Below are 16,973 nucleotides of genomic sequence, written 5' to 3' on the forward strand. Positions count from 1 at the left end.
TTCAGACATTACAAAGAGGCAGGCCCAAGTTTCTCACAGAAGATACAGTCGGGGTGGGGTGGGATGCGGCCAATCCAGGCTCTCTGATGAGGGCACTTCTGTGATGCTTATGCTTGCAATCCTTTCGCACTTTAGACATTTAGATACACACTTAAACACTGTCTTAGATTTACACCTGAACATGTAGTATGTGAAGTAGCCCTTAGATGCCACAGGTGTAAAGACAGATTCAAATCTTCTCAGCTATAAAGCTTGCTGGATGACTTTGGGCAAGTTAACTACAGCCCTATCCAAACATTACGTTGTATGAGTGCACAAATGTCTGGAAACCCCTAAACATAAGTATGTGTGAATGACTGTACTGCATCCATTTTAAAAGGGAATCTGGGTATAGGTTCCTCAAACGCATGGTACAGATAGGAAGTGTACTACTCTACCTGTGTTCGACATAACGAGGCACTTCACATGACACACGTGAAGCGCCTGATGGGGTTCTGAGGGGAGAGCGGGCTTAGCCCACTCTCCCACACACACGGCTGCCAGCTCTGTCATGGAGCCAGTGGGGGCTGCGGGAATTGTGTTGCCCCCAGAAGTTCCAGGATGCCCCACGTGAGTGCACGGGGCATCCTGGAGAGACCCCCAAGCCTGGGAGGCGGCTTCCAGCGCCGCAGCAACACATGAGCAACCAAATGAGGTTAATGGAGCGCTCGCTCCATTAACCTCATTTAAGGGGAGGGGGAATTAGGTGGGTTAGCTGCCTTGGGAGCACTGGGCTCGCCTGTGAGCCTGGTGGTTCCCACAATCCCTGGAAAGTGGACTAAGCTCCCTTGGCCGGCTTTCCAGGGATCATGGGAATAGCCTCAACATGTGAATAACTATACCTGTGTACACTCATACTCGTGTTGAACGCAACATGTGAACAAGGCTTGACTCTTTGCATAAGCTACTTCACAGGTCTTGTCATGCTTTATTGCACCCAATAATTTGTTTATCTTATTTATTTGTTATTTCTCTGTGTGAACCGCCCTGAGCCATTTTTGGAAGGGTGGTATAGAAATCGAATTTTAAAAAAATAAAAAAATAAAGCATGGCACTGTTTTCTTTGGCGGGGGTGGGGGGGTTGACCACTTCTATTGTTGACCACTTAGCCATGACACAGGCACTTAGCCTAAGATAGTCTGCAAGAGAATCCTAAACAAAGAGACTCCTGAAGCAGGGCTTGATTCTACCAAGACCAGTCTGTTGACACTTGTGATTTATCTTCGAGTGGTGGCCTCCCCGCCCTATCTCCACTGAAGTATGAACACAGCTGCTGATGGTAATTGATGCCTAATCCCTAACAATTTTCATGAGGTGTGAATTAACTCCCCCACCCCACTATCATCCTCACTCTGTTCCACTGAGATCAGCACATATGTGCTCCATTTCCAGTCCCCTGAATCTTAGATGTTGAGCTGGAAGGTTTGGTGGGTTTGTGTGTGTGGAGGGGAGCAGTTTGCTGTTGTCTCCCCTCCCACACTGCTGTGTGTGTGTGTGTGTGTGTGTGTGTGTGTGTGTGTGTGTGGTGGGGAAGTCTTATGTTGTTGACCACTTAGCCAACAAGAGGCCGGAGACTGGCTCCTTCCTCCTTCTTTGGCCTGCTTCTCACATTATTTATTCTTGTATATTGTCTGTATATAGGCACATAGGCAACTGCCTTCTACCAATTCCGACCATGGGTCCATCTAGCACAGTACTGTCTACACTGACTGGCAGGGGCTCTCCGGGGTTTCAGCCAGGAGTCTTTTCCAGCCCTGCTTGGAGATGTCAAGGACTGAACCTCGGAACCTTCGGCATGCAAAGTAGATGCTGCGCCACTGAGCGACAGCCTGTGTGAGAGCCATGCTTATCTCCCCACACCCTTAACAATGTGAACATGCCCTGTGCACACCACTGGGGCCCAAGGTCAATTGCAGCTGCTCATGACGTGCAAAAGGGGAAGAGTTTGGTTCTTACAAATGTACAGGGAACACCACAGGGACATCCAGTATGCAGGCAGGCTAGCTTGATCATGCAAAAAGGCTGCTGCCTATGGGACAGTTCAGTTCAAGGGGCTCCTGCCATGGTGGGAGCCCTGCAGAAGCCCACCTGCCATATCTGGCATGACAAGCACTCTATGCAAATGGAGTATGCTTTGCAGAGCTCCCTGAGATGTCACCGAGGATTCTGGGATGCACTCTTACTTTGTGCCAGGACACCTTAATTCTTGCTCTGCCTAGGGTGACAAAAACTCTTGAGTCAACACTGTAAACAGGTACATGCCTGCTAAATATTTCCAGAATGTATGAGAGTCTAACTAAGAGAGACATTCCAGAGATCTGTTTTGCTCTTTTGGAGGGGGTAAAAACCCCCACTTTTACTGAGAAATAATATCTGAAAGAAAATACATATGAGTTGAGTATGTTTACTGCCTTCAAGCATTCGATGTGTCCAGTTGAAATGGACTGTATCCCTTGGAAAACAGATGTGGATATTATATTTTTGAGCCTCTCAACATCCAGTGAGTTTTTAAAACCCTCTGGCAACCTAGGGAGTAGAAAGGTCCAGAGAACCTGATCTACATTTAGGAAACAGATAAAATGTCAAGATCTCTTTTGTAGATTAATTCCAGTGCCGTTGACAGTTTTATGAGTACATACCCCTTGGAGAGGACGAATCGGTGGGATATCGTAGGTATCCTTCTGGTATTTGGTAGGGAACTCGTAAACATAACCTTGTCCTGACCTGACTGGAGTTACTACCTATGGGTTAAAAGAGAAAGACAGGAAAACATAAATAGTGAGGTACTTGGCCAGTCTCAGGCTGAGCATGTTAAGAGTCTCTGTGCAAGCATTTATTTTACTGACTGATGCACTTTGTCTGGTAGTTTTATTAGTGAAAAATCCAAATAAGCACAAGTTTTGATAGTAAAATATGTATTTCCAGACTAGTTGATGATGATCAAACTCAACCTTTTTTTACATTAAGCTTTTCTACCATTACTTACCTCCAGCTAATCTATATGTGTGTATGGGTAGTAGTTATAGGATCAGACATATCCATCCAGCATATTTGGCTGCACAATTCACACATGCCCATAGATTTTGTTTTGAACTGGAATTTCTGAGGCTAGAAATAAGGCTTAAAGTCAGAGTTTGGGTGGGTGGGGGGTCTGAATAGGTATTTAATAAGAGGCTATTCTTATGAGCGAGCAAAACTGGGCTAAGGAAGCCCAGCCCGGTTTTTCTTGCTCGTGCGAACCAGCGGGCTCGAGGGCAAGTCTGGTGGCTTTATGGTGGCAAGCCTGCCTATGTAGCCACCCCCTTAAATGATGTTAATGCAGTGAGCGCTCTGTTAATCTTGTTAAATTGATCGTGTCGTGTGTCAGCCGCAGCTCTTTACAGCTGCGGAGGGCATACTTGGGGGGAGGGAGGATCCCAGAAACGCACTGCGCACTTGCATTCCTGGGGCTCCACGGGGGGGGGGGGTGGACCACACAGCAGCGCTTCCCTGCGCCCAACCCCCAGACCTGCTGGGCGAGCTGCAGCCGGGTACAGGAGCACCGGAGACAAGCTGCCGCTCAACTGGGTGAGCGGCACCTACCCAGAGCCCAAAGGAGGATCGTCTGCAGGGAGGTAAGTGCTTTTGGGCTTCCTCCCTACCAAAGAGGGTTGCCCTTCCCACTTGATCGTAGGAAGAACTTCTCTGTGTACTTTCCAAAAAGTAGTTTGTGAACAAGACAACTGTGTGTTAGGAAATGCATATCATATCAGTGCATCAGAGTGCCTAGACTGACTATAACTCCATACTGACTGTACAATCGAAATCTAACTTACGTTCATCTATATTAAGTTGTGAAGGAGGACAAAAACAGTTGCCAGGTTCTGTGATGAAATTTCCAACCATCTGCCACTATAGTTTCAGATGAATCTGGGTTAACAAACAAATGCTTTGCATCTGGAATGAACCTCTGCATGGCAAATGCTCAATTCAGTGCATTGCTAACAATTATTATAAACCATCAATAAACAGAGTTTATAGAGGAAACTGATATTCCCTAAACTCTAAAAGTTATTTAGCTTCATAATTTGTTAAAGCACAGACACAGAACTGACAGATGCCTGAGGGTGGGTTGCTAAAAAGTTCTGCTTAGCTTGAGAAGAATTTTAGATGATAATTTCTGTTAATTCTCCTAGTAAATGCCAGTGAAAAATGTGAAGATCAGCACTTGGTTATAGCTCTGCTAAGAGTTATGTACAATTTCTTTGCAAACAGCACTGTTTTAATGTGCTGATCACATTCTGTAGCAATTAATTGCTCACTTTCCATCACAAGGATGGATAGGTATAGAACCATTATCAGCTTAAAATGTTATGGCTTCCCATATGAGAAATCTAATTGATGAAATAGTACATGTCTTGGGTGTAGCTCATCATGTGATGAGACATATCTGCCAATTGCCCCGATTTACCTGGGACAGCCACAAATTCCTACCATGCTTCTCAGCTCACAACAATGCAATGGAAAATCCCGATTTCCACCACCTCCCTTCAGAGAGTTATCTGTGTCTGAGACCAGCTTTGAGGGAGGAGAGCATTATGGAGAGATGTCATCTCTCTAAAGGGAGCCTGGCCATGAGGTCTCTTTCTCAGAGCGTGATGATTTCCCTGCAGGAAAGCAGGATCTGATTTAAGAGAGCACTAGATCCCCTACAGAAAGGGTAGGATTATTTGACTTGAAGTCAGAGCATTGACTTCTTTGCTTTTCAGAATAATTCCTTCAGTTTATAGAATATATCACTGAAGAAAAGAAAAGAAAAGAAAAGAAAAGAAAAAGAATATATCCCTGACAGAGCACTGATTTTGCTCTTCGGAGATCTTCTGAGATCAGATGGTTGCTTTGGCTGGTTGCCATATTCTAGCTATGCACAGAATGCCTACCCAGTGGGGGTGTGTGGGGAAGTAAAATAATTGCTCATTGTCCCTGTTTCTCATTCTGAAATGTTGGCAGGTATTGTTAAGGATTCATTTAAATGTGAAAGCTTTGTGCCAAGTCTCTCACCAAGCAGCTATTGTCATATAAGTGCAAAAATAGTGCAAGCATAGCGACTCTCTCAGTGCTCTCGTGCTTCTTGTGACTCTATATGGCCAAAGTTACAAGTTTCTCAGCTTTCTGCCTTTCTTTGAGCACACAAATGATTTTGAAGCAACACTCTTCCTGTGACTGACAAATGTACAAGCTATATACCTTAGATTTCCAATGGCAAGTTTATTATTAGCCTGACCTACTAATTCAGTATACTAAGCATACTTGTAGCAGAAATGCTTTAGAACAAATGGAGCTGCTTTTTTTTTTAAAGCACACTTTACAGGCAATCCCCCAGGGACTCTTAATTTGCAGTGATTCTGTTTTACATAAATAACAAGTCCCTATGGCATTACAAACCATCCTTCAGGAGAACAGATACGGCAAATTAGAAACAAAAGCCTCTTCCCCCAGATAGCCTTAAACTTTAATCCTTTCTCTAATGTACAGACTGCTTCCATGAGCTGTGCAGAAAGTGCTCCATCGTAGGAATGCTGAAATGCATTACTTTGGAACCAGGCCAAAGGCACCAGTAAAACATATACATACACGGGTGTGCATATTAAATGGCTCAAAATCTGGTTTGGGATTCCCCCCTGGCCCCTTAGCTAATGATGTAGCAGTACAGTTGGAGAAAGAGTCTGCCTTACATGGGCTACCCTATTCTCTCCCTGCCTATAGAGACGTGTGAGCACTTTGATGAATTCCACAGACAGTGCAGACAATTTATTTAATTTGTACCCACACTTTCATTGAGAACCCCAAAGTGGATTTCCATGAATAAAAGAACAAAACAAAACAGTGAAATTGCCTTCAAAAGCCTCCCCAGTTTCAAAAATAGTTTATCATGTGGCATGAGGACCTACTGTTTGAGACTGATGCGTAAACCCTCTTTTGGTGTGCAGATCTAATTCTGTGGCTCTTACCCGTGTTTCCCCGAAAAATAAGACAGTGTCTTATATTAATTTTAGCCCAAAAAAATGCACTAGGGCAATTAGCGGTACATCAGAAATTACTGCTAGGTCTTACTTTCGGGGTAGGTCTTACTTTCGGGGAAACAGGAAAAAGTCAGTCCCTGTCCCTGTCCCTATCCCTTGCTAGTCCTGAATAACGCTGGGATCTTTTGGGTGCCATAACTTTGCCACACAAAGGCAGGAGGCACACCTGCTGGGCCAGTAGCCACTCTGGGTACTTCTGTAATGGGATGGGTTGTTTTCTTACACTAGCTCTAGGATCCAATGAGTAAAAGACAAAATTCTACCCTATAAATATCCCTCTGATGGATGCAGTGAATTTAGCATCAAGTCATGTGGCCGGCTTAACATAGTCAGCATCTTATAACATAGGATCAGGAAATCAATTCACTGAGGCAATTCAATTCATTCGTTCATTCGATTTCTATACCGCCCTTCCAAAAATGGCTCAGGGCAGTTTACACAGAGAAATAATAAATAAATAAGATGGATCCCTTTCCCCAAAGGGCTCACATTCTAAAAAGAAGCATAAGATAAACACCAGCAACAGTCACTGGAAGTACTGTGCTGGGGGTGGATAGGGCCACTTGCTCTCCCCCTGCTGAATAAAGAGAATCACCACGTTAAAAAGGTGCCTCTTTGCCACGTTAGCAGGTAATTTAGAGGGCAAGTTGTAATTTTTTGGGACTAAATATAATATTGTCCACTAGTATGTGTAAGCCCGTTGTAATAACGGGCTCTAGTGGGGGGGGGGTTTCCCGCTGCCGCCTCACCCACCTTGGGCGCACTCCTTGGGCCGCCACCTTTGGCCGAGGCGGCGGCTCTGCCGCCATCTCGGCCGCACTCTCCGCCTGCCGTTTCTCATGGCGGCGGCCGCCGCCATCGGGGCCACTCGCCCCGCCGCGGCCACCACCTCCTTGGCCCGCACTCCTTTGGCCGAGGCCGCGGCTCCGCCGCCGCCTCGGCCGCACTCTCCGCCCGCCGCTTCTGCTCCTCCCGGTCTCCCGTGGCGGCGAGGACTCCACCTCTGGCCGAGGACTCCACCGGCGGCCGTGTCCAACATGGCCGCCCGTCTCTGGGCAGCCGTATCTTTTTCGCCCGATCTGGGCATGCGCTCCGCTCCGCGCATGCCCAGAACGGGCGAAAAAGACACGGGCAGCACGGCCGCACGTCCAAGGCTTTTATGGTAGAGGATGCTGCATTTAAAGCAAGTGAACAGTCGAGTGGAATTTTACTTTGGAAAATTTTTACTTTGGAATTTTACTATTTTGAGGGAGCCCTTGGGTGGCCAGAAGATGTAGTCCTGCTGGTGGCTCCCCCGCCCCTGCGAATGTCAAGTGTGCGTGCAAAGTGTGCATGCACCCTAACCCCCAAGCCATGCCCCCTGCGTCTGGTGTCAGATGCAGGGGGTGTGGCCACTGCCCAAGAGAGGGACTGTTTGGACACTCTCCCATGCTCCCTAGTCAGCGTCTCATCGGAATGCTGGATGGCTGGGATTCCGCCCCCCCCCCCGCAGCCCAGCCAGTGTTACAGTGAAACACTAGCTGGGCAGGAGAGGGGAGCACCTCACACTCCCAGAAGGCAAACGCTATGTTCACCGGCTGGGTACAGGAGGGGGCAAGGGGCGCCCAGGCTGAGGGGGTGCCTTAGCGGGGCCCCCAGACCCTGGCAGCTGAAGTATGGTGATCCTCCCTTGCTCAATAGTTCCTATGCCCCTGAGTGCATCTGAACACATGAGGTGGTGGCGACAACTGGAGCACTTCTGCGATCACTTTTGGAACCATGCACATTCAGAAACTGTGGACCTGGTGAGAACGTACTCAAAGACTTGAGTAAAGCACCACAGGCCAAGGGGACATTGGCTGACATTCTGACTAGATTTTAATGAGAATTCTGGTTTTGAATTGTTTTAATTTTTGTTTTAATTTGTTTTATGTTGTTGTTAAACACTCCTCAGAGACACAAGTTTAGAGCATTGTACAAATATAATACATACATACATACATACATACATACATAAAAGCTGGCTCTATTATTATTTATTCAATTTCTATATCACCCTTCCAAAAATGGCTCAGGGTAGTTTACACAGAGAAATAACAAACAAACGCTAGGAAGTCCATTTTAAATTAAAAGAACAAGTTAGGCATATGTAACACATTTTTTTGGAATAGAAACTCCTCTGCTCATGCTGCACCACCTCGGGCTTTTTAGCTTTGAAAAAAGATGACTAAGGGGAGATGTGATAGAGTTCTATAAAATCATGCACAGTGTGGAAAGAGTAGATAAATTTTTCTCCCTCCCTCTCTCTCTCAACACCAGAACCAGGCATAATCCCGTCCCAAACTGATTGCCAGGAAATTGAGGACTGACAAAAGGAAGTACTTTTTCATACAACACATAATTAATCTATGGAATTCTCTGCCAGAAGATGTGGTGACAGCCACCAGGCTTGGTGGCTTTAAGAGGGGTTTAGACAAATTCATGGAGGACAGGTCTATCAAGGGTTACTAGTCTGAGGGCTATAGGCCATCTCAAGCCTCAGAGGCAAGACGCCTCTAAATACCAGTTGCATGGAAGCAACAGCACAAGAGAGGAAATGCCCTCACCTCTGGCCTGTAGGCTTCCCAGATGCATCTGGTTGGCCACTGTATGAAATAGGATGGTGGACTAGATAGGCCTTGGGCCTGATCCAGTAGAGCTGTTCTTATGCTGTGTGGCAAGGGACCATTGAAACAGAGAAGAATTTCAAAGCAATATGTGTTCTGGCATGGGGGGCTAGCTTCAGAAGTCAAAAATCCCATTGGGTGAGCACAAGCCCTGTCAAGTGCCTAAACCACCTTCTTGGATCCCAGCCCTGGATTTTTCTTCAGAGGTACAAGGAATCTGTCAGCCTGCTTCACATCAACTAGAGTTGTACATGCAGAGAATTGCTGCAAAGCGGACATCAGACAGCCAAATTAAATTTGAGACTGGATGGATACTTTCCAAACCTAGGAGTTCTGCAGACACAAGACTGCATGTCATAGACACCAGTGCAGTTGCCACACCTTAAAGGCATGAAGTTTCTTAGGAATTGGTTTGTCCGCCCGCCCACCCACTCCATACACATTTTGACAGCATCCCTCGAGTGGCTGTTGCTGGTATCTGTCTTATGTTTCTTATGAAAAAAATCCATACTAGGTCATTTTGAAACTCAGCACCCTATACGGTAGTTGGAATTGGTTCAATGAAAAACAAAAGAGAGGGTGATGTCCTTACTGTCCTAAGTGTAATGCTTTAACCAGGACATTTCAAAATCTGAGGATCTAACCTCAATGTGTGGAATGTGTGTAGAGTCCTCTTTAGGTAAGCAAAAGGGCTACACAACATCAGTCCCTGGGATTGGTAGGCAGTATGAAGCCTCTGGATTGGCTAGGCTTTGCTTAAATACTAGGAGCTTGGCCTTCTGCCTGTGCCAGGCCAGCAAGCAATGTCTTAAGACTGCTGTACTTCAGGCTCTAGTCCTCACTCGGCTTGCCTCTGGGCTCAGAGCTCAAAAATATACCCTCCAAGCCTAGATGCTGACGCTATGGACCTGGCCTGACTCTGACGCTAAGCAACTCCCATCTCTCATATACGTGTGTTTCCTCAAATCAACAGACAAAGTATACTTTTGTGGTTATACCATCCATGCACCCATTTCAAATTTCAGCTATCAAACTTGCTTCCTCTGGAAATTCAACAGGGCAGATTCATACTTTGCTGGGGCAGCCTGGGAACAGCTAGCTCATGGCTGGATCCCATGCTGCCCCAGTTGTTTCTATCTGCAGGAAGCAATTGTGGGGGTTGGACAATGGACACGATCCCTTCCTATGCATGCCAATGTTGTATCTCCCTGGGGTCTGGTCAACACTGATGGGGAGAAGGCTCCACATCATTCACTCAACCCCCATGCTTCATTTCTACAGACATTGCCATAGCAGTGTGGGATCCAACCACACAGAAGTAACTCTTGCCACATACGAATCAGCTCTAAGCAGAAGTTTTAGAAATATTGTAAGTTATCTTTGTACTTGATCTTGGGCCTGGGCTAAGCTAACCCAGGGGTTTCCAAACTTTGGTGTCCAGATGTGGATGGACTACAACACCTACCTTCTCAGCCACAATGGTCTTTGTGGATGGGGATGATGGGATTTGTAGTCAAACAACACCTGGGCACCCCAGGTTGGGAGCTCCTGAGCTAACCTATGGATGGATCTTTAGCATGTGTTCTGTTGGGGCTCATTTTCAATTATTAGTTTACTTTCCTCAGTTCTCAAGCTTTCATAATGAAATAAGTTATGCATTTAGATAAATAAAATCCAGAGTCATACTTTAATGACTTCAGATTTTGCTACCTTATTTAAAATATAAAAATTTAAATATAAATTAAATAAAAAATACCATTCCAAAGAAAGGAAACATAATAGAACTTCCAAAGGGTGGGGTAGGGGGAAGCTTCCCCTTCTCAAGCCCCTTCCTAGCCCCCTCTTTTGACTTTCTGGTATGTAGGAATTTGCTTCCTGAGAAATGTCAGCGAACTGCAGGCTGTCATTTCTCCCTCTCTCTTTCTTTCAAAAGAATGCTTGTGGTCATCTGGTTCTTGAAAATCCTACAGCTCAAACCAGAAATTTTTTACTTGTTTACGCATTAACAAAACCAGATGGTGCAGCCACAAGTGTTCTCTCTCTCTCTCTCTCTCTCTCTCTCTCTCTCTCTCACACACACACACACACACACACACACACACACACACACACACCCCTGATAATTGCCAAACTATATGATCATTTCATCCATGCAGACTAAGTATGAGGATAAGATTCAGCTCTGGTGAAATAAGTAATGGACGTATGTCAAACATGCTGCAGTATTAACTAAATGCAGAAGAAAGGACAATGCTGAAAGTCTGTTATAATAGTTCTTAGTCCTCGAAGATTACTGACTTTGGTCTTTCCTATGCCAACTGTGTGTTCTTTTACCCAGAAAAATGCTGAATGCGCATGTACTCTGTGAAGCATCCAACTCTGTGGTTCATTAAATCCCTTTTCCTTACACAAGAGGAAAAGAATCCTTCCTGCTGAGGAAAAACAGGAGAGCATTTAAGAACCTAAGGACTGCCTTAGTGGATCAGACCAAAAGTCTCTCTGGTCCAGCATTCTTTCCACAATGGCCATTGGCCAATTTTATGGATGCTGCAGTAGGGAATGAAGTTTTAAGGAACTGTCTTGGCCCCATTAGCACATCAAGTCTATTCTTGATACATTGTTTTTACAGTGGATTTCTGATGGCATCACCACTGTGGTTTCATACCAACAGTGGAATGGAGGCCAGAATCTCACATATCTCATTTAAGCAGTGCTGAGTATTGAATTTCAGTACCACATTTATCCCATGGCCCTTACAATGAGGAAGTATTGCTAATCTCCATGTGACTGATATTCAGAGCACGCATTCAACTGAGGAGGACCAAAAACCACAGGGCTATTGTGTAGGTTACTTTTTAAAGACCTGGGTGAGTGGCTGAAGATAACCTGAACATCTTACAAACTGCAGGCCAATCCTGCAAATGATACAGCAGCTCATAAGATCAAGCAAAAGGGTCCACTGTGCAGGTGTTGCAACCTGATCCCAGCCCTAGTGATGACACAGCTGCACCAGCTCTTCCTACCCCCTTGTAGCACAGATGTGCTATGCAAAATGATTTTGGGAGGCGGGACAGTGGCAAGACTACTGACAGCTCCTTTTTCCTAGTCCAAGACTGAAGCAGCCCTTTAAAGAGCTATATTCTGCTTCCGAATCACACCCAAATGTGAACCTGGTTGCGTCACTTGGTGAGGAGAGCTGGCCTTGTGGCAGCGAGCATGAGTTGTCCCCTTTGCTAAGCAGGGTCCATCTTGTTTTGCATTTGGATGTGTGACAACATGTGAGTGCTGTAAGACACTCCCCTTAGGGGAAGGGGCCATAGCTCTGTGGTAGAGCATCTGCTTGCATGCAGGTCCCCAGTTCAATCCCTGGCATCTCTAGGTAGGGCTGGGAGAGACTCCTGCCTGAAACCTTGGGGAGCCCCGGCCCCTAGCTCAGTGTAGACAATACTGAGCTAGATGGACCAAGGGTATGGCTTAGACTAAGGCAGCTAGCTTCCTATGTTTCTCTGTACACCATGGCAATGACTGCAGAGGGCAGACACAACTTTGACAATGCCATTTGACAAGAATTAGAGTCCTGGGGTTTGACTCACACTTAAGCATCTTCCCGTCCCTTAAGTTACTTTAGAACCTGCTCAGCTTCTTCTTGAAATCAGGTACTCAGTGGCAAAGACAAGTCCCAGGAGAATAAGACTTAGCATGTATATAGTATTTTTCTTGTGTTCAACCAGATATGCAGATATTATCTCAGAAATCTTTACAACAGTCCTGTAAGCCAAGGCACTGGCTGACATCCTGATAAAATTAAACACTAAAGAGCCCCCTTGAAATTAACAGGACAAGGTAGGCATGACTAACTTGTCCTATGAATTTCAATGGGACTTCTGTCGAGTACAGTAATTTAGTCAGGATGTCAGCCATTATTATTATAGATGAGGCAGGCTGGGAGATATGAGATAGCAGAAATGGAAAAGTGAACAAACAGAAAAACTGCATGCTCTTCAGCTGTCAAAAAGCTTTTTTAGGACATTTATTTGAAAAGATATTTTATTTAGATCTTTCTCCTACTGTCTCCTAAGGAGCATGGAATGCTATATTCTTATCGCAGTCTTGTCCTCATAACTCTATCCTAAGGAGCTTAGTCTGAAAGATTGTGACACCCAAAGTTCAACCAGAGAAAGAAAGAGAATATGACACAGAGAGAGAGACCGGGGCATAAGACACGGACCTGAAACTCACCAGTCCAAACTCAATATTCCATCACAGTAGTTCCTGGCCATCAAGAGGCATTTGTTTGTTAAATCCTTCTGAAGATTAACAGCCACTTGGAATTGGATATATTCCGGAAGAACATTGGGAAATTACTTGACAAAGAGACTCTTTAAAAACAGATTGTGCCTCCTTCCATTCTTTTTAACCTTTATTATGGATTTCTAAAGATCAAAGGGAGATGATGAGTTAACAAGAGGGGTCAGATCAGAGAATAAACAAGAACGACCTCTACCCCTGCCTCCATCTTTCCAGCAAGACAGGCAGAGGCAGGTGCACTGGATTAAAGACTTTCTGATGAGGGCTCCTTCTCTTCTATTTCCAGTAGTTGACCCAAGTCAGGTCTGGTTGAATAGACCAGAAGTGGTTTCCGAAGATAACATACGCACAAAAAGAATCTAATTAAAGCTGATTGATCTTAACAAAAGAATCCAGTGTTCACTCCAGCTTTGCTGGAATGCTGTCACACTGAAACATGTAGCTAGTGAAGCTTATTATCAAATTGAGGTTAGGAATCTGCATTCACTAAACTGGAAGAAGTCAAGCTTGATACAATTTGTTTATCAAAGAATCATTTTCGTCCTATAAAGAAATGACTTCATAAACTCATCATCCAATACTTGAAGGAATCTGGAAGAATCCTCTGACTCTTTCAAGGATCAGAAAGAAAGCTGGCTGAAGAAAACCATGAGAGACCAAGTACTGAGAGAGGATTCATAAGTGTGCTTTCCCAAGAAAGACATGGCAATTCAAGTTGAGGAAAAGTGAAAAAGTACCATGAGTATAATTTGCATAACTATCTTTTTCTTTTAAAGTGTACACCACACCCAAAATGGACTGTGTGAAGAACATGTTACCACTCAGAACCATTTCAGCAATTAATATATTTCCAACTGAAAAGTATGGTTTTAAATAAGTGTGATAATAATGAAGGTAACAATGTCCTCACTTTCATTAAAAACTAGAAATAATGTAGACAAAAGTCAGCCATACATCACTTGATTAGATAAGGCATGACAACTAATTTTCGATATAATTATTCTTTTTAATTGCAGTTTGGCTCTCACAGTGGTGTTAACAAGCAATTGCTTAACCAGTCCCAATCAGCCTGTGATGCTGAACTGCAGCATCAGATGCAAACAAAGGTTGATTCACTGTGTATCTGGGAATATACAATACCTCTCTGTTAGGTCTCTTGTCTACATGCATTCCTTGAATCAACACATTACTAACATACCTGCAGTTGTACTAATTTCTCCCCTCCCCTCTGTGTCGGTTTTCCTTCCTGGCATGTGAATACAAAGACCTTTAGATAAGCAGCACTATAAAACTAAATGTTATAAATTAGAACAGAGGATAAACTTGATCTATAGCTAGCTGAAGTTTTCTTGTCCCCCTCTTAAGAACATAAGAACAGCCCTGCTGGATCAGGCCCAAGGCCCATCTAGTCCAGCATCCTGTTTCACACAGTAGCCCGCCAGATGCCTCTGGGAACCTACAGGCAGGAGTTGAGGGCATGCCCTCTCTCTTGCTGTTACTCCCCTGCAACTGGTACTCAGAGGCATCCTGCCTTTGAGGCTGGAGATGGTCTATAGCCCTCCGACTAGTAGCCATTGATAGACCTCTCCTCCATGAACTTATCCAAAACCCTCTTAAAGCCATCCAGGTTGTTGGCTGTCACCACATCTTGTGGCAGAGAATTCTATAAGTTGATTATGCGTGGTGTGAAAAAGTACCTCCGTTTGTTGGTCCTAAATTTCCTTGTTAGTGCTTAAATACAGATACCAATCCTTTTCTTCAAACAGAGCAATGTGCACACCGATGAGGAACCAGAATAACCTGCAGGTCACTTTTTTAAAAATGGCAGCGGCAAAGGGCAAGTGTAGAGCTCATCCTTGACCAATGTATGGTCTTGGATTCAATCCCTATCGTCTCCAGTCAAAAAGATCCCAGGCAGCAAGACTAGAAAGATCTCTGCTTCTGAGGCCTTGGTAGCTATTACCAGTCCAAGTAGACAAGACCTGGCTAGACAGACCACAGGTCTAATTCAGGATAAGGCAACTTCATATCTGAAACAATATTCTACTTGAAATCCCAAATCAAAAATCCTGCCTACTTAAAAAGGTAGAGGGCTGGTCCTGGTTTTATTACACATTTACAGGTGAAACTCGGAAAATTAGAATATCGTGCAAAAGTCCATTAATTTCAGTAATGCAAATTAAAAGGTGAAACTGATATATGAGACAGATGCATTACATGCAAAGCGAGATAAGTCAAGCCTTAATTTGTTATAATTGTGATGATCATGGCGTACAGCTCATGAAAACCCCAAATCCACAATCCCAGAAAATTAGAATCTTACATGGAACCAAGAAGACAAGGATTGAAGAATAGAACAATATCGGACCTCCGAAAAGTATACAATGTACTGTGCTTGATTGGCCAGCAAACTCGCCTGACCTGACCCCATAGAGAATCTATGGGGCATTGCCAAGAGAAGGATGAGAGACATGAGACCAAACAATGCAGAAGAGCTGAAGGCCGCTAATGAAGCATCCTGGTCTTCCATAATACCTCATCAGTGCCACAGGCTGATAGCATCCATGCCACGCCACATTGAGGCAGTAATTGCTGCAAAAGGGGCCCAAACCAAGTACTGAATACATATGCATGCTTATACTTTTCAGAGGTCCGATATTGTTCTATTCTACAATCCTTGTCTTCTTGGTTCCATGTAATATTCTAATTTTCTGGGATTGTGGATTTGGGGTTTTCATGAGCTGTACGCCATGATCATCACAATTATAACAAATTAAGGCTAGACTTATCTCGCTTTGCATGTAATGCGTCTGTCTCATATATCAGTTTCACCTTTTAATTTGCATTACTGAAATTAATGGACTTTTGCACAATATTCTAATTTTCTGAGTTTCACCTGTAAACTAGCTTTAAATTAATTAGCAGGTTGTGGAGCAATGGTCACATTGACCGCACTGCAATGGACACGACAGACCAGGGGTTCTCAACCATGGGTCCCCCGATGTTGTTGGGCTATAGCTCCCATCATCATCCCTAACCACAATGGCCAAAGGGATTATGGGGGTTGTGGTCCAACAAGATCTAGAAGCCCAATTTGAAAACCCCTGCTCTGGGAGACTGTTTCCCCCTATAATTTCACTCACAATTCCAGCAAATATATAAACAACCCCACAGCACAGGGCATCTGAATCCACCCTCAGTTTTTGACAATAATGTTGAGCCAACATGTGAAAAACATGTTGCAGTGAGCGGCAATATTTCCTGGTCTTGAAAGGAGTTCACACTAACAGTAGAGAATTTCTGGAAACTAAGTTTTGCTTTTGCAATGTACCAATTAACAAAAAATGTGTAGGCAGAGTGAGGAAGTGTTTCTCAGCAGAGTCAACCCACTCAGCGGCCCACATAAATGGGGTTTTATCACCTTTTCCCAGAAAAGTGACTCAGTGCGGACAGCACAAGACTTCAACACATTTCTAATTCTGAAAAGGGTATAGAAAAATATTTGGAATCTGTTCAAACAACTGTTTGGTGTCAGAGGTTAAACAGCAGAGTGTTTACAAGACCTTATGCAGTATGTCTGGGAGGAGCACACCACAAGCACAACAGCACAGTCTGCAGCAGTAGTAGGTGCCGTAGGAATAGAAATGAGCTCTTCCAGGTCACAAGGATGACAGCAATGCGGCAGCATTTCACAGGAAATATAGGAAGCTGCCTTATACCAAGTCCAATCATTGGTCCTTCTAGTTCAGTATTGTCTACACAGACTGGCAGTGGCTTCTCCAAGGTATCGCAGGCAGGAGTCTCTCTCAGCCCTATCTTGGAGATGCTGCCAGGGAGGGAACTTGGAACCTTCTGCATACAAGCAGGCAGGTGCTCTTCCTAGAGCAGCCCCATCCCCTAAGGAGACTATCTTACGCAT

The 16,973-nt window shown here is 44.6% G+C and overlaps 1 protein-coding gene across 2 annotated transcripts in view; it reads right to left on the reverse strand.

Moving 5' to 3' along the window:
• Positions 1 to 16,973, reverse strand: part of NEDD9 (neural precursor cell expressed, developmentally down-regulated 9) — a 72,609-nt gene that overhangs the window by 7,968 nt on the left and 47,668 nt on the right. For both annotated transcript variants that reach the window (XM_053250062.1, XM_053250061.1), the window contains exon 3: positions 2,679 to 2,780. In XM_053250062.1, coding sequence (XP_053106037.1) covers positions 2,679 to 2,780 — 102 coding nt within the window. The remainder of the gene's footprint in view (positions 1 to 2,678; positions 2,781 to 16,973) is intronic.

This window comes from Hemicordylus capensis, chromosome 4 (genome assembly GCF_027244095.1).
Source record: "Hemicordylus capensis ecotype Gifberg chromosome 4, rHemCap1.1.pri, whole genome shotgun sequence".
In the NCBI taxonomy this organism is placed as follows: domain Eukaryota; kingdom Metazoa; phylum Chordata; class Lepidosauria; order Squamata; family Cordylidae; genus Hemicordylus; species Hemicordylus capensis.